The 26,570-nt window shown below is 42.0% G+C and overlaps 1 protein-coding gene across 3 annotated transcripts in view; it reads left to right on the top strand.

Moving 5' to 3' along the window:
- Window positions 1–17,947, top strand: part of LOC112267660 (adhesion G-protein coupled receptor G7-like) — a 72,354-nt gene extending 54,407 nt beyond the window's left edge. For 2 of the 3 annotated variants that reach the window (XM_024404621.2, XM_042323747.1), the window contains 13 exons: window positions 329–438; window positions 878–1,021; window positions 1,158–1,243; window positions 1,355–1,488; window positions 1,675–1,788; window positions 2,463–2,632; window positions 4,128–4,280; window positions 7,789–7,901; window positions 8,094–8,425; window positions 14,660–14,741; window positions 15,421–15,579; window positions 15,866–16,025; window positions 16,253–17,936. In XM_024404621.2, coding sequence (XP_024260389.1) covers window positions 329–438; window positions 878–1,021; window positions 1,158–1,243; window positions 1,355–1,488; window positions 1,675–1,788; window positions 2,463–2,632; window positions 4,128–4,280; window positions 7,789–7,901; window positions 8,094–8,425; window positions 14,660–14,741; window positions 15,421–15,579; window positions 15,866–16,025; window positions 16,253–16,462 — 1,967 coding nt within the window. In that variant the 3' untranslated portion in view covers window positions 16,463–17,936. Of the gene's footprint in view, window positions 1–328; window positions 439–877; window positions 1,022–1,157; window positions 1,244–1,354; window positions 1,489–1,674; window positions 1,789–2,462; window positions 2,633–4,127; window positions 4,281–7,788; window positions 7,902–8,093; window positions 8,426–14,659; window positions 14,742–15,420; window positions 15,580–15,865; window positions 16,026–16,252 lie in introns of all 3 variants that reach the window. The other variant, XM_042323744.1, reaches the window with a different exon arrangement.
- The last annotated feature ends 8,623 nt before the right edge of the window (window positions 17,948–26,570 follow it).

Genomic DNA, 26,570 nt, shown 5'->3' with positions numbered 1-26,570 from the left:
CCGAAACACAACTCAGCCAAGCCGCACTGCTTCTTGACACAATGCCCTCTTAACCCGGAAGCCAGCCACACCAATGTGTCGGAGGAAACACTGTGCCAGCTCGCACTGTGCCCGGCCCGCCAGTATATGGGACAAGAACATCCCTGCCGGGCACACCCGGGCGACGCTGGGCCAATTGTGCACTGCCCCATGGGTCTCCCGGTCGCAGAGACAGAGCCTGGACTCAAACCAGGATCACTAGTGGCACAGCTAGCACTGCGATGCAGTGCCTTAGACCACTGCACCACTCTGGAGGCCCTTGATGACCTTTTTGTCTTGTTTCCTCCAGCTGGTTTACCAGAAGCTTCAGCAAGATGTTTGAATGACACCGGCTCTCCGATGTTTGGTCCTCCTCACATTCTGCAGTGTGAATTTACCCTCGGTGACATTCAAGGAAATGTACGTCAATAGGTATACTTTTTTAATTATCTTGATTTATGACCAGTCTCAACATAGCTTTCTTCTTTCTTTGGGTCAGTTACTTAGGTCATCATTATGAGGAGTGGATCTTACAGTTTGAAGATCAGTAACAACTGGCTTTTACCATGTTTATCATGTATTCTGTTCCTTTATTCTGCTTAACAGTTGATGAGGAACATTCTTTTTTTATTTGTGTTTTACATTACTTTTTATTGAGTCATTCAGCAGATGCTCTTATCCACAGTGAGTGCATACATTTTCATACTGTTGCCCTGTGGGAATAGAACCCACAACCCTGATGTTGCAAGTGCCGTTCTCTACCAACTGAACCACGTAGTTAATACAGCATGTTGCTGTCACTTATTCAATGTTCTGTTGAAAAACTCAAATTAATCAAAATAATTCTGTCTCTATTCAGATCTCCAGCAGTTTAGGTGATTTACTACAGTTAGCCTTCAGTACTCAGATCCTGACCTCCCAACCAGAGCAGCTGTCAGCTGACAACATCACCACAGCAGCTCAGATCGCTAACACACTGCTTCTGTCTGCAAATATCACAGAGGTATAAGATGTTTTGAAATCGTGAACATTGAACATTGAAGTCGTGAACATTGACATGTTCTGGAGAGAAACGTGAGGTTGTTACTGCAGTGATTTGAACACTTGAGGTTCATCCCCTGGTTTTGATCATGTTGCAGGACATCGCAGTGGCAGCTGTAACCACCATCAGTCAGCTGCTGAATGCCAGTGAGGAGAGTACACAGGAGAGAGACGCTGTTCAGAGGTACTGGAGTGTGTGTGTGTGCGCATGGGTGTGTGTTTATGTGTGTACGTGTGCCTCTGTTTGTGTGTATGGGGGGATGTACACTAATGTTTTTCTGTGTTTCCCTCCCAGCCTCACAGAGACCTTGGAGAACTTTTCCCTGGACCAGCACAATAATGTGTCCTTGGTGGTTCAGCCCAACCTGGCAGTCCAGTCTGTCCAAGTACCAAGTGACTCAGTAGGGATCCAGTTCACTGCTCTGACTGGTGAGTGAGACTGCTAGTGAACCTACACACTGGCATTTAAAGTGATGGTTTATATCTGTATTGACAGACTGGGTAAAACTTCTCAATGTTGGTCAGTAAGGTCTGGTATGGATTACAGACAAATACAGAAGTAACACTATATTGCTCTGCTTTAAATTGCTGAATCAAATTAATCTCCTTCTCCAGGAAGTTCTGGCAATTTTGTGGCAAATGGAATAAATCTCAACATCAATACCTCTGAACTGATAGCTGACAAAGGAGGTTCTACCGATGTCCAGATTGTTATCAAATTCCCTCCAGGTGAGCCAATGTTTTATGCAAACATAGTGTATGAACTCAAGCTTCAATTTCCTTAAATTTATATCAGAGAGAGAGAGAGAGCTTAACTGCTCTTTGTGGTCTCAGAAATCAGGTCAGCAGTGACTAAATGTAGATTGTCCAATTAAGTTGAGTTACATGATATTTATGGTTGTTTGTAATTTAGTTTAGCCTTTTTAATCATTATATATATTTTTATTTTATTTAACTAGGCAAGTCAGTTAAGAACATTCTTCTTTACAATGATGGCCTCGGAACAGTGGGATAACTGCCTTGTTCAGGGGCAAAACGACAGCTCAGGGATTCGATCCACCAACCTTTCGGTTACTGGCCCAACGCTCTAACCACCAGGCTACCTGCCGCCCCGTGTTATTGTTTTTACCATCCAGGACCACTTTGGAAACAAACCTTTTAATTAATATCCTCTGGGTCCACATTGTACATTTTGGTGTATGTCTGTTACCCAAAATAAATTCCATTCAATATGGATAAGTAAACTAATGAGAAGTCATTTGGCTTCCACGATAAGCCTACAAGGTAAGGTCAAGCTACTCACGTATATGAACAACAATCTCTCTCTCTTTCTCTCCGTCCTGCTCTCTTTCTCTTCACCCCTTTGCTCTCCTTCTCCCCTCTTTCAATTTTACTCCACTCAGTTTTGCATAGTAAAAACACAAACCACTCCATTGGTTTTGTACTCTACCAAAACGACCGGTTCTTCAGGTCCAGTGCTTTCAGTGCTTCTTCAGGGACCAGCAGAACGGTCATCTCTGCTAACCTTGGACAAGTGTCTGGGTTACATGTTGAGATGCTCTTCAAGCCCACAGTAAGATTTCTCTTGGAATCAATAAACACAGTGGTCCAAATTCTCTGGGAAACGTATTGGGAAGTTATTCATGATCTAAGTCACATGTGTCAAACTCATTCCATGGAGGGTCGAGTGGCTGTGGGTTTTTGTTTCTCCCATGTATGTGATTGATAATTGTCACTGATTAGTATGGAACTCCCCTCATCTGATTGTCTTGAAAGGAAAAAACTAAAACCAGCAGACACTAGGCCCTACATGGAATGAGTTTGACACTCCTGATCTAAGTTATCCATTGACGCTTATGTGCCACAAGAAAGCATATGTTGTATTTGGTATATAATCTGATATACAGTGGGGCTAAAAAGTATTTAGCACCAGCCTGCAGCAGGTCTACAATTTTGTTTCTGGTGACCTTTGACAGCTCTTTGGTCTTGGCCTGTCGTGGAAGGATCAGAATTTGTTGGTAACATTTGTAAGATGTTTAATATTCATCAAATGTGTGTAAGTTACTTCTCATCAGAATGGTATTTTTCTATAATACTGTGGCGAGGTTGCAGTTATCTGTTCTATGTCAAAACTAAGTTGCATGGGCCACTGAGAGGGGAGAGGTCAAAGGGTCATCATGTGTAAACATATATTTTACTCCCTACCTTTTTCTTGTGGGGAAAGAAGGGTGGCAGTGTCTGGAATCATTCTATGCTCCCTCTTATGTTGTTTCTATCTTAACCTATAGCCTCATTCTCCTCTCTGTGAGTTTGTCCAGGAGGTTGTATTTTGAGTTGGTTGTATCTAAATGACAATTTGATATATGCCTGTTGATATGGAGGATTGGTTTATGGTTCTGGGGTTTGAGTAAGGAGACAAAGCTGAACGATGAATTATGTCTATGCTGTCTGACTATGTGTGTCTTTGCTATTAAAGGAACTTAGTTGCATTGTAAGGGGGCTCTCAGAGAATTCACTGAGAGACACTGAATTTATCTGAGAGTCACAGGATTGTGATAGAGCTCATATAATTAAAGATGGACTTTTATAACTAACTCTGACGTGTGTGTGTGGTTTGCTCCCATGATTTGGTAAATAGAGGAAATTTCCACGACAGGCCATAGTGGAGTTTGGAGTGTGACTGTTTGAGGTTGTGGACAGGTGTCTTTTATACTGATAACAAGTGCTGGTTTGTAGGTGACCAAATACTTATTTTCCACCATAATTAGCAAATAAATTCATAAAAAATCTTACAATGTGTTTTTCTGGATTTTTTTTCTTCTCATTTTGTCTGTCATAGTTGAAGTGTACCTATGATGAAAATTACAGGCCTCTCTCACCTTTATGTGGGAGATCTTGCACAATTGGTGGCTGACTAAATACTTTTTTGCCCCACTGTATAATTGGAACTACTTCTTTCCCACATGTATTTAATGACCTGTTATGCTTCATATTTGACTTGCATACTGTGAATGCATGTGTTTTTCTGAAGGATTTACAGTGAGATTGTTTCTGTTCTTACTTCTCAGACTGTCCCCAACGCCTCCCTCTATGACTTTGCCTGCGTGTGGTGGAACTACACGTTGAAAGACTGGAGCACCTTTGGCTGCTCCAAAGTCAACCACTCAGAAGACGGCCTGCGATGTTTCTGTAATCACACCACTAACTTTGCTGTGCTGATGGTGAGTAGCTAGCTGCCTTCATCTCCCTTTTACTGACCACACCTATGGAGGGGTTCCCAAACTTTTTTGGCCCATGACCCCGTTTTGATATCTGATAATTCTCGTGACCCCAAACATGTAGATTTTTTTGTAGTAATTAAGATGGGCTATGGCAGTCAGTTGCAAAACATTCTAACAGTATTTCTGATTGTCTTCTCAACTCACCATCACATCATTTTAATGTGGGGCTATGATAGTCAGGGGACATTATGTCAGACCAATTTGCTACTATCTCACCACCACTACTGAGATAGTGAGATAGGAGACATGATTCATGTTGTGTCGGTGGTTCTCAAAGTCAGGGGGTGTGGTTGACAATGCGCACCTCATCTCTGCTGTCACTTCCAACCTGGATCGATATTTGGTTTTAATGTAGTAAATCCACAAAATCCAGGCTCACACAGATATGAGCTGTCAAGAGTTACCATGAGTTTTAATACTCAGAGGGAGACGGCAGGATATTTATTCCCTTTGGGTCAGGAACCAAAATGCGTTATCTGCAGCATTCGGTCATATGACAGCACATTCTGTTTTCGATTTCACTTACCGGCATATCAACAGAGGCAGGATAACAGTCAAACAGATTTCTCTCCAGTAATAAATATTTTCTCTGAATCCACTGAATCGGTCACTCATCTGTAGAATGTTTTTGTATTTCCCCTGCATGCTTGCGTTCAGTTCATTCAGTTTCCCAAATATATCATTTACATAGGCAACGAGACGTATTTTCTTTTCATTACAAAGAAAGTCAACAAAGTTTTTGTTTTTTTGCACGCTATTCGATCCCATGGATTCTGTTTTTGGACAATCTAGTCACGCAGCGCATTCTTTGTGCAGTTTCATGCTCGAGAATTGTGAGACAGAACAATTTGTCTTTGTGAATAACATCCCCGACATGTAGCGAACAAAAAAAGTAAATTAATGGGCATCTTGGCCCTCACTGCTAACGCCCATTTTGAAAGCTGGGGAGTTTGAGAGGTTCAGTCAGTTTCCTATTGATCACTAGCTATAGCATAAATGCTTAATTTGATTTAGTTATTATTTTGTGTACTTTTTACCCCTTTTTCTCCCCAATTGGTAGTTACTGTCTTGTCCCATCGCTGCAACTTCCGTACGGACTCGGGAGAGGGGAAGGTCAAGAGCCATGCCTCCCCTGAAACACGACCCCGCCAAGCCGCACTGCTTACTGCTTCTTGACACACTGCTCACTTAACCCGAAGCATCAATGTGTCGGAGGAAACACTGTACAGCTGGCGACCAAAGTCAGCGTGCGTGCGCCCGGCCCACCATAAGGAGGGCCGGGCACGATGGGACAAGGACATCCCAGACGGCCAAACCCACAGACGACGCTGGGCCAATTGTGCGCCGCCTCATGGGTCTCTGGCCACTGCGACACAGCCTGGGATCGAACCCGGGTCTTAAACCGCTACGCCACTCGGGAGGCCAATGAATTCTTATTTTTGCTGTGTTATCTGACCAAGGTATTAATGTTTCTGTGCCTCAGCCTCCCCACATCTTGTTTTCACCATATCTATTGTTGCTGTAATATATCTGAAATAGTGTGTGGTTTCATGCAGTAGTGTGCCTTGCCATTCAGTCAGAGTGACCATAAGTCCCGGATGTTATCCGGACAATCCTGATTTTTGGCCCTTTACTCTGCAACCAAACAGTCATGTCCCGCATTTTGTCCAGAAGTTGAAACACCTCCAATTTTTGCATTTTTTGGGGGGGATTTGTCCAGTATTTCAGTCAGGCATTCCAACCTGTCTCTTGCAGTCACGTTGCGCTTATGAAAGAATATAAACTACCATTCAAAAGTTTGGGGTCACTTACAAATTTCCTTGTTTTTGAAAGAAAAGCACATGTTTTTTTGTCAATGAATATATCATCAAATTGATCAAAAAACAGAGGCCCATTATCAGCAACCATCACTCCTGTGTTCCAATGGCACATTGAGTTAGCTAATCATTTTAAAAGGCTAATTGATCATTAGAAAACCCTTTTGCAATTATGTTAGCACAGCTGAAAACTGTTTGATGCTGATTGATTAAATTCAACAATAAAACTGGCCTTCTTTAGACTAATTGAGTATCTGGACCATCAGCATTTGTGGGTTTGATTACAGGGTCAAAATGGCCTGAAACGAAGAACTTTCTTCTGAAACTTGTCAGTCTATTCTTGTTCTGAGTAATGAAGGCTATTCCATGCGAGAAATTGCCAAGAAACTGAAGATCTCGTACAACGCTTTGTACTACCCCTTCACAGAACAGCGCAAACTGGACAACTGAGCAAGAGGACAAGTACATTAGAGTGTCTAGTTTGAGAAACAGACGCCTCACCCGTCCTCAACTGGCAGCTTCATTAAATGGTACCCGCAAAACACCAGTCTCAATATCAACAGTGAAGAGGTGACTCCGGGATGCTGCAAAGAGAAGGCCATATGTCAGACTGGCCAATAAAAAGAGAAGATTAAGATTGACAAAAGAACACACAATGGACAGAGATACTGCTTTTTCTTTGCAACTCTGCCTAGAAGGCCAGCATCCTGGAGTCACTTATTCACTGTTGACATTGAGACTATTGAGATTATCGTTATTGATATCTGATATTTTTGCAGCTCAAGACGAGACATAGGCCTTTCGTCAACAAATACTACTTAAATCCTTTCAGCCTAAATTTCTGCTAAACTTGGAGAGGATCGTCAAGCCTCCTTACTACTTACAAAAAACATGCTTCTGATGAAGAGCTAGAAAAGTAAGTAAATAGCCATATTAGACTGAAAGATCTCAACATAACAGTGGGAAGTAGGGTGCTGAGGGTGCTGCACCCCCTGAAAAATCTGAAATACAAAATAATATTAATTCATATTTTCACAAAAGTAGTGCCTTGGGCTTTTACTAGTCCTGTATTAGCAGACTGATATAGCCGTTTGTAGCACAGGCACAGAAAAATAAAATTCAGCAAAAAAAATGTCAATTATCGTTCACAAATTGACAGTGATGATGCATTGGCCTATTTTGAAGTTAGGTACAGGATAGGTAACACTGTCCCATAAATCCTTCTGTTGTACCGCATTTTTTGTATTTTAAATGTGGTCACCTTAAGTGGAAATTATTCAAGTGCAGCCTTTTCCCACTAAGGGCGCTTTCTGGTTGAATTTTATATTTGAATAATTTTCATTTAGCTTTTTTAAGGTTAACCACATTACAATGATTTTGAGATACAAAGACAATATTATAATATTTTATACAACTTAATAATAAAACTATTTAAATCTTTAGCAGGATTTAGGAAATTCTCCTGCGATCCCATTTTCATATCAGGCGACCCCACATGGGGTCGTGACCACTATTTTGGGAACCTATGGTTTACCGCAGCATAATCCAGACACATGAGGGTGATGACTTTATACAGTATGACTGTGACAGAAACTTTGTGTTGAAATGTATTTTTTATTTTCTTTCTACAGTCGTTCAGGAAGGATTTTAAATACGCTGAAGCGCTAAACTGGATCACCATATTGGGATGCTCCATGTCCATCATAGGGTTGAGTTTAACAATAACATTCCAGATCTCAACCAGGTAAGATCCTACAGGGTTCCAGAACCAATTCATAATATTGGGTGCTTCTCAACAGTGTAAAGAAGCCCTTTGTCTGATCCAACAGGACTTGATAGGTGAAACCATTATAAAAAAAAACAATTAATGAACCAACACATCCATAACTACACATCTAACTTCCCTAACATAGACAACACTATCACCTGTCCCTAGGAAATCACGCAAAACCAACCCAACGGTCCTCTTAGTGAGTGTCTGCGTGTGTCTCCTGATCTTCACCCTCCTCTTCATGTTGGGAGTGGACAACCCTCATAAACAGCTGGACAAACCTGAAATACTCGAGGACAACGTTCTCCCCCCGTCCGACACACACACAGAGCAGGACAGGGGGCCCTGTACTGCAGTGGCAGTCCTGCTGCAGTACTTCCTGTTGGGGACGTTCACCTGGAACACGATGTACGCCACAAATGTCTTCCTGATGATCAGAAACAGCCTGGCCACCAGCCCGTCACACTTCACAGCCTATACCATGGCCATCGGATGGGGTAGGACAGCATGGAGAAAAATACATTATTTTGTTGTTTCAGAAGCTATGGCTGACATTAGCCCTGGGCTCCTTGGACCAAAACTAATGCTAGGTGATATTTTCAGGCTCTAATAAGCCTGAACTATAACATAAAAGCTACTTGTATAGTGATGTTATGTCTTTAGATTATATATGTGTAGTATATTACTCTGTACAGTGCATTCGGAAAGTATTCAGACCCCTTGACCTTTTCAATGTTTTGTTACGTTACAGCCTTATTCTAAAATGGATTCAATTGTCCCCCCCCCCTCAATCTACACACACTACTCAATGACAAAGCAAAAACAGGTTTTTCCATTTTTTTTTGAACATTTATTAAAAATAAAAGTTATCACATGTACACAGGTTGAAAATGTCAGTGAAGGCACTTGCCAGTTGGTCAGCGCATGCTTGGAGTATATGTCCTGGTAATATATCTGTCACTGGGCAGCTCCTGGCTGGGTTTCCTTTTGTATTCCGTAAGTGTCGAAGCCGGTGTAGCAGGATTCAATCTTAGACCTGTATTTACTCTTTGCCTGTGTGATGGTTTGTCTGAGGTTATAGCGGGATTTCTTACGTCCTGGTTAGTGTCCCGCTCCTTGAAAGCGGCAGCTCCAGCCTTTAGCTCAGTGCGGATGTTGCCTGTAATCCATGGCTTCTGGTTGGGGTATGTACATACGGTCACTGTGGGGACAACGTCATCATTGCACTTATTGATAAAGCTGGTGACTGATGTGGTATACTCCTTAATGCCATCGGATGAGTCTCGTAACATATTCCAGTCTGTGCTAGAAAAACAGTCCTGTAGCTTAGCATATGCGTCATCTGACCACTTCCGTATTGAGTGAGTCACTGGTACTTCCTGCTTTAGTTTATGCTTGTAAGTAGGAATCAGGAGAATAGAATGACTTCCTGCGCCGACAGAGATGGCCGACTCGCTTCGCGTTCCTAGGAAACTATGCAGTATTTTGTTGTTATTTCTTACATTGGTACCCCAGGTAATCTTAGGTTTCATTACATACAGTCGGGAGGAACTACTGAATATAAGAGCAACGTCAACTCACCATCATTACGACCAGGAATACGACTTTCCCGAAGCAGATCCTGTGTTTTGCCCACCACCCAGGACAATGGATCGGATCCCAGCCGGCGAACCTAAACAACGTCGCCGTAAAAGGGGCAAACGAAGCGGTCTTCTGGTCAGGCTCCGGAGACGGGCACATCGTGCACCACTCCTTAGCATACTACTCGCCAATGTCCAGTCTCTTGACAACAAGGTTGATGAAATCCGAGCAAGGGTAGCATTCCAGAGAGACCTCTGAGACTGTAACGTTCTTTGCTTCACGGAAACATGGCTCACTCGAGACACGCTATCGGAGTCGGTGCAGCCAGCTGGTTTCTTCACGCATCGCGCCGACAGAAACGAGCATCTTTCTGGTAAGAAGAGGGGCGGGGGGGTATGCCTTATGATTAACGAGGAGTAGTGTGATCATAACAACATACAGCCCCATCGCGGACCAGGATGTCTTGCTCCCAGACAGACTAAATAACTTCTTTGCTTGCTTTGAGGACAATACAGTGCCACTGACACGGCCCACTACCAAAACCTGCGGACTCTCCTTCACTACAGCCGACGTGTGTAAAACATTTAAATGTGTTAACCCTCACAAGGCTGCAGGCCCAGACAGCATCCCCAGCTGCGTCCTCAGAGCATGCGCAGACCAGCTGGCTGGTGTGTTTACGGACATATTCAATCAATCAAAGGTAACTGAGCTAAACGACTACCGCCCCGTAGCACTCACTTTCGTCATCATGAAGTGCTTTGAGAGACTCGTCAAGGACCATATCACCACCCTACCTGACACCCTAGACCCACTCCAATTTGCTTACCGCCCCATTAGGTCCACAGACGACACAACCACACTGCCCTAAACCATCTGGACAAGAGGAATACCTATGTGAGAATGCTGTTCATCGACTACAACTCATCATTTAACACCATAGTACCCTCCAAAATCGTTATCAAGCTCGAGACCCTGGGCCTCGACCCCGCCCTGTGCAACTGGGTACTGGACTTCCTGACGGGCCGCCCCCAGGTGGTGAGGGCAGGTAACATCTCCACCCCGCTTATCCTCAACACTGGGGCCCCACAAGGGTGCGTTCTGAGCCCTCTCCTGTACTCCCTGTTCACCCACGACTGCGAGGCCATGCACACCTCCAACTCAATCATCAAGTTTGCAGACGACACTACAGTGGTAGGCTTGATTACCAACAACGATGAGACGGCCTACGGGGAGGAGGTGCGGGCCCTCGGAGTGTGGTGTCAGGAAAATAACGTCACACTCAATGTCAACAAAACAAAGGCGATGATTGTGGACTTCAGGAAACAGCAGAGGGAACACCCTCCTGTCCACATCGACGGGACAGTAGTGGAGAGGGTATTAAGTTTTTTGTTCCTCGGCGTACACATCACGGACAAACTGAATTGTTCCACCCACACAGACAGCGCAGCAGCGCCTCTTCAAGCTCAGGAGGATGAAGAAATTCAGCTTGTCACCAAAAGCACTCATATAAACTTTTACAGACGCACAATCGAGAGCGTATGGTTCTCCAGAGGGTAGTGATGTCTGCACAACGCATCACCAGGGGCAAACTACCTGCCCTCCAGGACACCTACACCACCCGATGTCACAGGAAGGCCATAAAGATCATCAAGGACAACAACCACCCGAGCCACTGCCTGTTCACCCCGCTATCATCCAGAAGGCGAGGTCAGTACAGGTGCATCAAAGCAGGGGCCGAGAGACTGAAAAACAGCTTCTATCTCAAGGCCATCAGACTGTTAAACAGCCACCACTAACATTGAGTGGCTGCTGCCAACATACTGACTTAACTCCAGCCACTTTAATAATGGAAATTGATGTAAAACATGTATCACTAACCACTTTAAACAATGCCACTTAATATAATTGTTACATATCCTACATTACTCATCTCATATGTGTATGTACTGTACTCGATACCATCTACTGCATCTTGCCTATGCCGTTCTGTACCATCACTCGTTCATATATCTTTATGTACATATTCTTTATCCCTTTACACTTGTGTGTATAAGGTAGTAGTTGTGAAATTGTTAGGTTAGATTACTCGTTGGTTATTACTGCATTGTCGGAACTAGAAGCACAAGCATTTCGCTACACTCGCAATAACATCTGCTAACCATGTGTATGTGACAAATTTGATTAGAATTATGGTCAGATTTGTCAAATGGAGGGTGAGGGAGAGCTTTGTACGCATCTCTGTGTGTGGAGTGAAGGTTGTCTTTTTATTTTTTTCCCCATTCCTCTGGTTGCACATGTTGCTGGTAGAAAATAGGTAAACGGGTTTGAAATTTCCCAGCATTAAGGTCTCTGGCCACTAGGAGGGCAATTTCTTGTTTACTTATGGCTTTATACAGCTCGTTGAGTGCGGTCTTAGTGCCAGCATCGGTTTGTGGTGGTAAATAGACAGTTACGAAAAGTATAGATAAATTCTCTAGGTAAATAGTGTGGTCTACAGCTTATCATGAGATACTCAATGTCAGGGGGGGGCAAAACCTCAAGACTTCCTTAACCTCTTGAGCTTATGGCTGAATACTGCCCCCTTTGGAGGAAGTGCGTGCCCATAGTAAACTGAAAATATTTTTTTCCAAAATTGCTAATATATGCATATAATAATAATTATTGAATAGAAAACACTCTAAAGTTTCTAAAACCGTTTAAATTATGTCTGTATGTAAAGCAGAACTCTCAGGGCAGCCTTTCTCCCAAACTCTCTCTTGTCAAGAGAAAAGTTGGGTCAACTTTGACGTCATCGCCCCCACCCTTCCCAGGCAGCTACCGATCTGGGAACAGTATGTATTTGTTCAGCGCGATGTCTGCTTTCAATTGGCACGTTCATTGTTTGAATTTCGCGCTCCCTCATCCTTTGGCGGGCAAAAATGCCCGGGTCACTCTCAAATACATGCACTCTATTGCGCGCGGCCGATTTGGGGAACGTTCTTTTCCAATAGACACCAGTTGAAGCCGGTTCGTTTGTTTGCGATTTATCATTGTTTTACATGATAAAAACATAATTTTGCTCGATTCTGCACTTAGTTTGACCAGTTTAGTCGACATATAATATGTAATTTTGAAGTTTTGATGCGCAAGAGTGCGGGACCAGAAGGAGCAGAAGTTATTTTGGGTGCATTTCAGCTGAAGCTGTTAGCATATGCTAATACAAAGACGCACAACTTGAAACCAAACGATGTATTGGGTAAGTATGACTCCTTCTACGTCTTCTGATCGAAGAACATCAAAGGTAAGGGAATATTTATGTGGTTATTTTGGGTTTCTGTGGACTCCAAACGTAGAGGAGACACTGCTAATATCTGAGCGCCGACTCATAGCATAGACTAGTGAACGAATTGTGTAACGTTAAAAATAAATGTAACACAGCGGTTGTATTAAGAAGAAGTGTATCTTTGTAACTATATGTAGAACATGTATATTTAGTCATGTTTATTGCTTGTTATCTGACGTTATCTGTCGGAGCTATCATAATTTCTCCGGACATTTTGAGTAGCATTTTTTGAAATGTCGTCATTGTAAACAGAGATTTATGGATATTAATGGCATATTATTGAAAAATAATGTACTGTGTAACATGTAATATTACTGTCATCTGATGAAGATTTTCAAAAGGTTCGTGAATTATTTATTTTTTAATCCTACTTTTAAATTTTATATTTTCTGGGACAAAATGGCCGCCGCTTGCCTTTTGTTTCGGTGGTGGTCTAATATAAATGTGTGCTATGTTTTCGCCGTAAAACATTTTAGAAATCTGACTTGCTGGGTAGATGAACAAGGTGTTTATCTTTCATTTGAGCTATTGGACTTGTGTAGGTGTGGAGGTTAAATATGTCTAAGAATATTTTTTCGCATTTTGCGTTATGCTAATGAGCTTGAGCCGTAGTCACGATCCCGGATCCGGGATGGGTAGCATCAAGAGGTTTAATATTTGATTTCTCACACCAGCTGTTAGACATAGACTACCACCCTTGTCTTACTGTAGACAGCTGTTCTGTCTTGCCGACGCACTGAAAAACCAGCCAACTGTATATTATCCATGTCGTTGTTCAGCCACGACTCGGTGAAGCATAAGATAATACAGTTTAATGTCTCATTGGTAGGATAGTCTTGAACGGAGCTCATCCAGTTTATTCTCCAAGTCCGGCTGGGCTACTCAAGGACACTCAGAGATTGTTCCCAAGCCACTCCTGTGCTTAGGGTTGTTGTCCTGTTGGAAGGATCCTGAGCGCTCTGGAGCAGGTTTTCATCAAACATCTCTCTGTACTTTGCTCCGTTCCTCTCTCCCTTGTTACTGACTAGTCTCCCAATCTCTGACGCTGAAAAACATCTCCACAGCATGATGCTGCCACCACCCTGCTTCACCGTAGAGATTGTGCCAGGTTTCCTCCAGACGTGACACTTGGCATTCAGGCCAAATAGTTCAATCTTGGTTCAATTTTGGCAAACTCTAAGCGGGCTGTAATGTGCCTTTTACTGAAGAGTGACTTACGTCTGGCCACTCAACTATAAAGGCCTGATTGGTGGAGTGCTGCAGAGACCGTTGTCCTTCTAGAAGGTTCTCCCATTTCCAAAGAGGAACTCTGGAGCTCTGTCAGAGTGACCATCGGGTTCTTGGTCACCTCCCTGACCAAGGCCCTTCTCCACCGATTGCTCGATTTGGCCAGGAGGCCAGCTCTAGGAAGAGTCTTGGTGGCTCCGAACTTATTACCTTTAAGAATGTTGGAGGCCACTGTGTTCCTGGACTTTCAATGCTGCATTGTTTTTGTACCCTTCCCAAGAGCTGTGCCTCGACAACAATCCTGTCTCGGAGCGCTACGGACAATTATTTCGACCTCATGGCTTGGTTTTTGCTAAGGTATAAGGTATTTCTGTTTTTTTGTTTTCAATAAATTTGCAACAATTTCTCAATCTGTTTTTGGTTTGTCATTATGGGGTACTGTGTGTAGAGTGATGAGGAAAACAACATTTATTTAATCAATTTCAGAATAAGGCTGTAACAAAATGTGGAAAAAGTCAAGGGGTGTGAATACTTTTTAGAATACTCTATATATGGCTGCATGCAAAACTACCAGGAAATAACATCATTCTCTGTCTTTTAGGACTGCCTGCGGTTGTGGTGGCCCTCACCTTAGGAATTACTTACAGAGTGGATGATCCACTGGGTTACAGGCAGGAGGAATTGTGAGTCATTACTGTACTATACTACTACTACTACTACTACTACCGTACTGAATTGTACTATACTACTTCTCTATACTGTACTGAGAGCGGCCCGCCTCAACGTATTTACTAGTCTATGACCCACTGACACCGACCCCGGTTAGAGAGTCCAAGAGTTAACTCACACAGGAACTTTTTTCACACACAGGAAAAGATGCACATGGGGAAGATTTTTTTGTAGTCACTCATCCCATACATATATGTTTACCCAGGCTCTGACACTGGAAACAACACAGTTCAGGACCTGCTAATACTGACACACTTGAGAGAGCACGCAATGGACCTGATGGGCTAGCTAGGAGCATCTGACCAGTCACAGGATGCATGGTTAGAGCATTGGCAGAGTGTAGGGTGCATGGGGACAGTGATTGGCTGAAGTTCTCATTTGAACTGTATTGTACTGTACTATCAATATAACTAATACTGTAAACGCTTTTCCCTATCAATGATCGTATTACATGCTTTTAACGATGGTAAAGAGCAATTTTAAAAGTTGTAAAAAAACTAAAAGAATGATCCATTGTGTTGAAAGGTTTCTTGTTTACTTATGCCACCCACCATGTTTACTTTATACCACGTTATACAAATCACTGCCTGTTTTGTCTGTCCCACTCTCTAACTCATTCATTTGACCTCTCAGTTGCTGGCTTGCTGCCCTCGATCCAAAGGGGAACTTTGACTTCAAGCTGCCAATGTTTTGGGGGTTCCTGATACCTGTGGCATTCATGCTTATGTTCAACACAGTGATGTTGGTATATTTTGCAGTTACAACGTGCAAGACCAACCCACATTTAACTAGGTAACATTAATCAGTCTTGATTTTAAATGCTTACTAACAAGCTTAATTGTTAATTGTCTTTCAATGAAAAGCTTGTTATAAATCCAATGTTTTTTATTATTATTAATTCAGTCATTAGTAAGCAAATCATCAAATTGAATTAGCACTGTGCTCTAACCCACTCACCCACTGGAAGTCAAATGTTCTTCTACCACAGCATTACAGCAGTCTATTACAGCAGTCTATTACAGCAGTCTATTACAGCAGTCTATTACAGCACTCTAAGTATGTTGGTTATGTTTCCCAGTACAAGACACACATCGATGAAGAAGAAGTTCCTCAGTAGCTTCTCTCTGGCTGTGGTGCTCGGTCTCTCCTGGATCCTGGGCTATCTGTTGCTCATTCCACAGAACCAGACCATGTACACCATACTCAACATCTCCTTCTGTGTACTCACCACCACTCAGGTAGTAAATGTATGCACTCACTACTGTAAGTCCCCCTGGATAAGAGTGTCTGCTAAATGACTCAAATGGAAACTATGAATACTATTATTTGACAGAATCCAGACATGATTTGAAAATTAGACACCTACTAAACATAAATAAATGGAGCTGCTCCTTATGGAAACACTACCTTTTGTCCTTGTGTGTTCCTGAAAATACTTGATAATGTCCTTGTTTTTGCTCCACAGGGCTTGCAGATTTTCATTCTGTTCACAGCAAGAACAGCAATTGTCAAGAAAAAGATGTCAAGTACTTTGAATTCTGTCTCTAGTGCTGGGATCCCTCTTCACACTAGGAAGTTCAGTCTATGGCGAGGCGAGCACAGTGATAAAGTAGAATCATACACACAGCAGGACACTGTGTTATTTCCAACTTGTTCCTCACAGACATCTAACTGATGGGCTGCAAGTTCTAACCTAGTTTGTAAAACTTCTCCTCTTGTACTATAATATACAATATACTGCACACAATTTTGTATCCACGTAGAGTATATTTACTGTGAAGACTAGTCCCTCAGAAGTTGTTGTCCAATGATTTTTTTTTGAATAAAAGTGTTTAATAATTATGTGATTGTCTTTTAAGCTAATGTTTGTTTAAGTTTTCTTATAGTGAGAAAAACCACTATTTTACACAATCTCAGAAAATAGCTTAAGACAGTGTAGCCCAGGGGTGTCAAACAAATTTTCCCCTCGGGCCACATTTGGTCATTAGCGAGGTCAGATGGGACGCACTTAAAATTGATTAAGAAGCTTCTGCTCCAACTGCCTGTACAGCACAAGCTGCAGCTGCCAGTTACAGTTATGATAGCATGAGGAAGAAAACAGGCATGTCATAACCATGACAAAAACAGGGCATCTGGATATTCTGGGGCAGTTTGAGAGCGAGGGCACTCACCTGGCAAGACATCTGCGTCATGGAAGGGCAGCGGATTAAGCTTCTGCATTGTTTACAGAGCAATGTTTTTTTCCACATCAACAAACCTTCACACGTGGGGATTGGCAGTGTCAAGACATGGACCTCTTTGGGTATAGCGAGCACCATCTCTCACTCACTCACTCACTCACTCACTCACTCACACTCTCACACACAACCCCTTCCACATCAAAGAGCTTGAGAACTGAACAATGTCCATGTTTTGGAGAATGTGTACACGGTCTGGGAATCCAGCTACGAACTGGTCCATTTTGTGAAACTCATGAGAGACAATACAGCGACATTACCATAACTCTGATTATACAAGAGTCTCCGTTGTGAGTCTTGCATCTGATTGTTGTATAAAATGAATGAGGAAAGATTAAACTATTTGTGAAATTATGTAATGTGATTTTAAACTGTTTAATGAAAGAGAATCAAATTCCCTTTTTAAAGTTGAACTAAATCATTGGCCTGCACCATGAGCACAGACATTGAACTGGCGCCATGGGACAGCCCCTTTCTGCTGTTACGAATATAACCCCCACCTGGAGGAATTCCCTTCAGACCAGCTTACCACGATTACCACGAGAGGGCTAAGGTTTGAGACCAGACCAGTACCCCATCACAGAGGGAAACATTTCTGAATGGGACTCTGAACTATCCATTCTAACCACGGAAGAGAGAGAGTGAGGACAAACTCTCCAACAGAAACAAACTTTCCAACAGAGATCACAACGACACACTGAGCGTAAATATATATATTGATTGCAATTATTCCCGAATGAGTGAGCATTCATGTTCAAAGGATTCGCATTTCAATTGTTAGAATTATCAACTGTGTAGTGTCTTTTGAATTTCGCGCCCTTCTTAGTCCCTTTGTCTACCAAACCACCATACCGGTTTAGCCCACTAGGGCACATCCCCTATAGTTTCCTTGTAACCACATCTACTTTGTTTGTGTGTGCATTTCTGTGATTATTTAGTTAGTTAATAAATAAATGATTGAGACAATTGATGTATGAATGATTCTTAGTGAAGACTGGGTTCGTAAAGATTAGAGGTCGACCGATTATGGTTTTTCAACGCCGATACCGATTATTGGAGGACCAAAAAAGCCGATACCGATTTTACCGAACATTTTTTAACATTTGTAATGACAATCACAACAATACTGAATGAACACTTATTTTAACTTAATATAATACATCAATAAAATCAATTTAGCCTCAAGTAAATAATGAAACATGTTCAATTTGGTTTAAATAATGCAAAAACAAAGTGTTGGAGAAGAAAGTAAAAGTGCAATATGTGCTATGTAAGAAAGCTAACGTTTCAGTTCCTTGCTCAGAACATGAGAACATATGAAAGCTGGTGGTTCCTTTTAACATGAGTCTTCAATATTCCCAGGTAAGAAGTTTTAGGTTGTAGTTATTATAGGAATTATAGGACTATTTCCCTCTATACCAATTGTTTTTCATTAACCTTTGACTATTGGATGTTCTTATAGGCACTATAGTATTGCCAGTGTAACAGCCTAGCTTCCGTCCCTCACCTCGCTCGAACCAGCAACACAACGACAACAGCCACCATCGAAGCAGCGTTACCCATGCAGAGCAAGGGGAACAACTACTAGAAGGCTTAGAGCGAGTGATGTTTGAAACGCTATTAGCGCGCGCTAACTAGCTAGCCATTTCACTTCGGTTACACCAGCCTCATTTTGGGAGTTGATAGGCTTGAAGTCATAAACAGCAAAGCTGCTGGCAAAATGCACGAAAGTGCAGTTTGAATGAATGTTTACGTGCCTGCTTCTGCCTACCCACCGCTCAGTCAGATGCTTAGGTACTTGTATGCTTGTATGCTCAGTCAGATTATATGCAACGCAGGACACACTAGATAATATCTAGTAATATCAGCAACCATGTGTAGTTAACTAGTGATTATGATTGATTGTTTTTTATAAGATAAGTTTAATGCTAGCTAGCAACTTACCTTGGCTTACTGCATTCGCGTAACAGGCAGTTAGTCTCCTTGTGGAGTGCAACGAGAGAGAGGCAGGTTGTTATTGCGTTGGACTAGTTAACTGTAAGGTTGCAAGATTGGATCCCCCTAGCTGACAAAGTGAAAATCTGTCGTTCTACCCCTGAACGAGACAGTTAACCCACCGTTCGTTCCTTGGCCGTCATTGAAAATAAGAATGTGTTCTTAACTGACTTGCCTAGTTAAATAAAGGTATCAAATAAAATATATATATATTATGAAAACTTGAAATCGGCTCTAATTAATCGGCCATTTCGATTAATGGGTCGACCTCTAGTACAGATAACCAACAATTTACGACGTTTGGAATGAGACAAACGTGAGGTAAAGAATAATTAATTAATTAGAAGACAAATTGATCAGATATTAAAATATCTGAAAGTTATATTAGGAAAATTATAACTTCCGCAACTGGGTACTGGACTTCCTGACCGGCCGCCCCCAGGTGGTGAGGGTAGGCAACAACATCTCCTCCCCGCTGATCCTCAACACTGGGGCCCCACAAGGGTGCGTTCTGAGCCCTCTCCTGTACTCCCTGTTCACCCACGACTGCGTGGCCACGCACGCCTCCAACTCAATCATCAAGTTTGCGGACGACACAACAGTGGTAGGCTTGATTACCAATAACGACGAGACGGCCTACAGGGAGGAGGTGGGGCCCTCGGAGTGTGGTGTCAGGAAAATAACCTCACACTCAACGTCAACAAAACTAAGGAGATGATTGTGGACTTCAGGAAACAGCAGAGGGAACACCCCCCTATCCACATCGATGGAACAGTAGTGGAGAGGGTAGCAAGTTAAGTTCCTCGGCATACACATCACAGACAAACTGAATTGGTCCACTCACACAGACAGCATCGTGAAGAAGGCGCAGCAGCGCCTCTTCAACCTCAGGAGGCTGAAGAAATTCGGCTTGTCACCAAAAGCACTCACAAACTTCTACAGATGCACAATCGAGAGCATCCTGGCGGGCTGTATACGCCTGGTACGGGAACTGCTCCGCCCTCAACCGTAAGGCTCTCCAGAGGGTAGTGAGGTCTGCACAACGCATCACCGGGGGCAAACTACCTGCCCTCCAGGACACCTACACCACCCGATGTTACAGGAAGGCCATAAAGATCATCAAGGACATCAACCACCCGAGCCACTGCCTGTTCACCCCGCTATCATCCAGAAGGCGAGGTCAGTACAGGTGCATCAAAGCTGGGACCGAGAGACTGAAAAACAGCTTCTATCTCAAGGCCATCAGACTGTTAAACAGCCACCACTAACATTGAGTGGCTTCTGCCAACACACTGACACTGACTCAACTCCAGCCACTTTAATAATGGGAATTGATGGGAAATTATGTAAATATATCACTAGCCACTTTAAACAATGCTACCTTATATAATGTTTACATACCCTACATTATTCATCTCATATGCATACGTATATACTGTACTCTATATCATCGACTGCATCCTTATGTAATACATGTATCACTAGCCACTTTAACTATGCCACTTTGTTTACATTCTCATATGTATATACTGTACTCGATATCAGCTACTGTATCTTGCCTATGCTGCTCTGTACCATCACTCATTCATATATCCTTATGTACATATTCTTTATCCCCTTACACTGTGTATAAGACAGTAGTTTTGGAATTGTTAGTTAGATTACTTGTTGGTTATTACTGCATTGTCGGAACTAGAAGCACAAGCATTTCGCTACACTCGCATTAACATCTGCTAACCATGTGTATGTGACAAATACAATTTGATTTGATTTGATTTGACTTTGTAATCTGAATATTTTCCTTGGTGCCCCGACTTCCTAGTTAATTACATTTACATGTTTAGAATAATCACGTAATAATAATTACAGGGAATTGATTTGATAAAATAACAGTCTTCAGTTTTTTGTAACAGTATTTTTATTGGAATTTCACCATTTCCACCCATATTAAGAGATACAACAACAGAGACAAAGCAAAAGAAAACAGCACTCACTTACACATACCTACGCATATATATATATACACACACACACACACACACATACATACATACATACATACACACCCATACATACGTACACCATTTTCCTCTTCCTGCTTCTCTCACCCCATCCCCATCATTGCGTCTCTCAATACAGACATTTTAAACAAACTTACAAACAGAAATTTAAACAAAAAAGCTCAGTTTAAACCAAGAAGTTAGGTTCCACACATGGAATGTACAGTGTAGTTCTGAAATACATAGATCACCACCATTCTAAGAGAATCCTTGCAGCATAATAGCTGATACCTCAGGTTCTAGGTAATTTAGATAAGGTTCCCATACTTTGTAGAACTGATCTGTTTTAGAATGCAATGTACATGTCAGATATTCCAGAGGCACCCATTCAAATAGTATCTTATGCCAACCTTTAAATAGAAGGAACCTTATCACTAATCCACTGTAAAAGGATGTTTTTCCTCGCTGCGAAGGTAAGGATGTTGTAAAGCCTCCTTTTACCGATAGAAGTAACATGCCTACTAGGGAGACCCAACAGTAAAGAAACTGGGTCCAATTCTAGAATTCCCTAGGATCTTTTCAATTTCTTGAAGAACACCAGACCAGTATCTTTGTATTTTGGTACATGACCATAAACAATGTGTTAGGGTGCCTGTATCAGTTTTGCATTTAAGACACTGAGGGGAAGAGGAAGTGGGGCTAAAAGCATGTCTGCGATTTGGGGATATATGCAATCTGTGTATTATTCTTAATTGGATTGCTCTAGTACGATTACATATAGATATTGTTTTTGCATATCTCCAAATTGTCTCCCACATCTCTTCATCAATAGTAACAGACAATTCTTTCTCCCACACTTGTTTCACCCTCTGTGTGTTGACAGCAGAAAAGGACCTTAAAGCATCATAAAACAGACTTTCAGACAGGGTTACCAATTAAGGTGGTGCTCTTCAGAATATAATGTCTTTACTTGTAGGAAGTGGAAAAAGTCCTGCTTTGGGAGTTGATATTTCTCGACCATCTGCTCAAATGACAGCAAATCAGCAAATAAGTAATTTAGTCTGCGTATGCCCTTATTAAGCCAAAGGTTAAAGCCAGCATCCAGCAACCCTGGTCCAAAATCTGGGTTGTTAAAGAATTGGGGTAAGAGCAGAGGTTGGTTTGGACCTTCCCAGGAAGCGTTGAACTGGCCTCCATACTTTGAGTGTGTTAAGTGTAATGGGATTATTGCAGTGATCTTCTACAGACTTGAAACTTCTGAAAAATAAAAGATCCTGTAAGGGGTATTTTGAAAGAGAAGTCTCAATGTCTAACCAAATAGAGGAGTCATCGTTTGTGATCCAGTCAGAAATATAACATAGGTGGGCACACCACTGATAGAACCTGATATTTGGCAGATCCAAGCCACCCATAGAACTTGGCAGCTGCAATATTGCCATCTTAAGTCTTGGCTTGCGTTTACTCCATATAAAGGAACTTTGCCATCCATTTACATCCTTTATTACCTTATTGGAGAGTAATACTGGGATAATTTGGATTGGGTAAAATAGTCTAGGTAAAATGTTCATTTTCAAGAGGGATATTCTACCCAACCAAGAAATCGGGAGAGAGTTCCAGCGCTCCAGATCCTGTCTTATTGTATCAAACAAGGGAACAAAATTGGCTTTGTACATTTGCTGGAATTTAGGAGTTACAAATATACCCAGATACATAAAACATGAGGGAGACCATTTAAAAGGGAAGGGGGAGAAGTATTAGGTACAGAGTGAAGGTTACCAAGTGGCATAGCCTCTGATTTAGTTAAGTTAATCTTGTAACCTGAGAATTTGCTGAATAATTCAATAATATTAATAAGAGATGTAATTGAAGTCTCGGGACTAGAGATGAATATCAGGACATCATCAGCATACAAGCTTTTTATGGTGAACATCACCAATGAGCAGCCCCTGTATAGCAGGCGTTACCCTGATGGCCTCGGCCAGTGGTTCCATAACGAGTGCAAATACGAGAGGGGACAAAGGACAGCCCTGTCTGGTACCTCTGTATATAGAGCTATTTGACCTTAGCCCATTAGTAAGGACAGCAGCCTGAGGATCATCATATAAAACTTTCACCCATTTTATAAAGTTGTCCCCTAGACCAAATGTATTTAGAGCAAAGAATAGGTAATACCACTCCACACAATCAAATGCTTTCTCAGCATCTAGGGAGAGCACAATACCATCCATAGCACTTTGTTGGTAGGCTTGAATTACATTAAGAGGCCGTCTGACATTGTTGCATGACTTACGGACCTTAATGAAGCCAGTTTGGTCTCCATTCACAATTAGTGGCAGTGAGTCCTCTAATCTTGTGGCTAGAATTTTAGAAAGCAATTTTCTATCCACATTCAGAAGGGAAATTGGTCTGTGCGAGGAACAAGACTCTGGACATTTTCCCTTTTTGGGAATCAGTGATATGTTGGCTTCTCTCAGCGTTTGAGGGAGCTGGTCATTTGAAACTGAGTGGTTAAACATATCACGCAATGGCTCAAGGATCAGGCCATGGAACTCTTTATAGAACTCACTACAAACCCCGTCTGGTCCTGGGGCCTTACCATTTTGCAGATTCTTAATTGCGAACATTATCTCTTCCTCGGTAATGGGGGCATTAAGGAGAGAACTCTGTTCTTCGGAGATAGTAAGGAGCTCAATCTTAGAAAATAAGTTCTCCATTAATTTGGGTGCATCATTTGACAGTTCTGAGGCATAAAGGTTTGCATAAAATTTCTTAAATTAGTCATTTATCAATTTATTTTCATATAAATGATTGCCATCAGAATCAGTAATAGTAGCAATTGACTGAGAGTCAGCTCTCTTTTTAGCTAGGTATGCCAAGTACTTTCCTGGTTTATCGCCATGTTCATATAGCTTTTGCCTTTCAGCGTTCTGTGTTAGGAGAGAGTCCAACGTTGATCTAATGACTGATATTTCCTTTAATAGGGCAGGAGTGGGAGTTTTAATGTAGTCCTTCTCTTTAGTTCCTAATTCACCCTCTAACGTTTTTTGCTTTTCACCCTTTTTCCGTCTCTTAGTGGCTGTGTATGACATAATCAGACCCCTGGCATACGCTTTACAGGTCTCTTATTGGCTGTGTATGACATAATCAGACCCCTGGCGTACGCTTTACAGGTTTCCCAATGGAGCGAGAGTTGAGAGTTAATAGAGAAAAATGCTTTAAACTCTGTAATAAAATATGATGTGAATGTATGGTCTTTAAGAATGGTCGTATTCAACCTCCAATGTCTTGACCGATTGAATGCCCCGTTGAGTTTTATGTCCAGGATCACCTCCGCATGATTAGATATGACTATGCTTCCTATCCTAGCGGATAAAACAGACTGCAAAGACATCCTGGGCATAAAAAAGTAATCTATTCTAGTCTGATATCCATGAGGTGCGGAGAAAAAAGTGAACTCTCTGTTGGAGGGATGAAAAGTTCTCCAAACATCAGCATACCCCAGATCATCACAAATAGCTTTAAGTGAGAGTGAAGCTATACCGCTGGGAAACTTATCAATAAGGGGGTTCAACAAACAATAATTAAAATCTCCTACATTACAGTGTCTGAGTTTAATACCTTAGTGAGGAAATCAGGGGGGTGGGCAGGGGGGGAAGTAAATATGCATTATGGAAATGTTCTGCCCTTGTAAAGTACCATTAATTATAACAAAGCTACCAAATGTATCTTTCACACAATTCAAGACCTTAAGTGGTAAGTTATTTTTCACGAGAATTGCTCTACTTCTGGATGTAAATGATGAGAAAAACACTTGACCAAACCCCCCTTGTTGTAATTTCAGATGCTACTTATCATCCAAATGAGTTTCTTGCAACAGGGTGATATCAATATATATATATATATTTTTTTTAAAGACAGTACCTTCTCCCTTTTAATGGGGTTATGGCTCCCTCTAATGTTCCATGTACATACAAGCAGTCTGTTACCTGCCATTGCACTTTGACCATTCAATATCCAGACTGAATCCTACTGTAAAAGTGGGGTGGTACCTTTTTCCATGTGTTGAACTCTCCTCTATCTCACCGAGCATAAACAAACGATATGAACCCTGAACTTGAACTATACTAAACCCCAAAATTAAACATGTAAAGATCCAAAAGGGGGTTTTCCCACTAGCTAACATGCAGGGACTTTCCAATGTAGACTCTTAAGTCAGCATTGCCACTCAATAGCCTCGTCCTTTATATATATGGAAATGAAAATCAATAGAAGAAGATTGAGGCTCTTCCACCTAAAACCAAGCCTGGGCACCAATATGGATTCACACATATCTCAGCCTGAGCTATAGCGGCAGTTCCTTTAGCAAGAAAAATAATAAAGATACGAATATTACTGAACCGGAGTACGTGAGAACTCACCACTGTATCATGATCAGATTCAAATAAAAAATAAAAAGTTATCCAATGCTGTGGAGGTGCAGCTTAAAGTTATTTACCCAAGAGAGTCAATAAACGCAGTAGCCTCTTCAGGTGTGTAGAGTTTTTTTTTAGGCGATCTGTTGACCATAATCTTCAATGTGGCCGGGTCTAGCAGTGCATAGTCCATCTTCATTCTCTTGAGTCAAGCCTTCGCCTCATCAAACGCTTTGCGTCTTCGTACAACCGCAGTGGAATATTCATTGAAGAATGAGACCTTTGGACCTTTACGTTGACTACCGTCAGAGCCAAGGTTTCTAGCCGCATCCATGACGCGCTGCTTGTCGGTGAAGTTGTGGAACTTTAAAACCACTGGCCGTGGGCGCTGGTTGGGAACGTGTATCGATGCTTGAGAGCGACGGGCTCTGCTTTACACGACCAGCCTTAGTGTCCATTTGTAGGTAGCCAGGGATCCATTCCATTTTTTTACTGAACGTGTCCCTTCAGAATTTTCCGGGAGTCCCACAACACGAACATTGCATCTGCGTCCTCGATTATTCAAGTCGTCAATGTGCTCCGCCATTTCGCACACCTGTTACTCAAGTGGTTTTATCTTAGTGTCCATAGATGGAGTTGAAGTTTCCACTGTAGCAATTCTTCCTTCCGTGGCATCAACACGTTTGACAACGCTCTGTAGTTCAGCTGAATGGCCTGCTATTGCTTCCAAGACCGTTCTTATCTTAACATCGATCACTTTAGTAATGTTATCAGTCATCTTTTGAATCACCAGGTCCATTGTGCCTGGATCCGCAATGGTGTTAGCTTCGCTAACGTTAGCTATCTCCTCCTGCACATCTACAGGGATGGTGGTTTTGGTCAACTTCTTAGTAGTTCTGTTGGGCATGTTGTCTGAGATTTTTGAGAAATAGCCATCAAGACACATTGTAGGATAACTTATTTAGCAAATTCTATCACTTTTTCAAGCTAGGAGATGAATGTAAAAATATAAATTCACGAATGCCACGGGAGCTCGCTGAAACACAGTGTTCTCTCTATGGCGCCATTTTGTCCCCCCAACAGTCTTCAGTTTTTATGATGCCAAAGACACGACAGCAGACCTCCCAGACAGCTGCACA

This window comes from Oncorhynchus tshawytscha, linkage group LG07 (genome assembly GCF_018296145.1).
Source record: "Oncorhynchus tshawytscha isolate Ot180627B linkage group LG07, Otsh_v2.0, whole genome shotgun sequence".
Lineage (NCBI taxonomy): Eukaryota > Metazoa > Chordata > Actinopteri > Salmoniformes > Salmonidae > Oncorhynchus > Oncorhynchus tshawytscha.
Note: the sequence above shows the minus strand (reverse complement) of the source record. Positions and strands in the feature narration are given on the sequence as shown.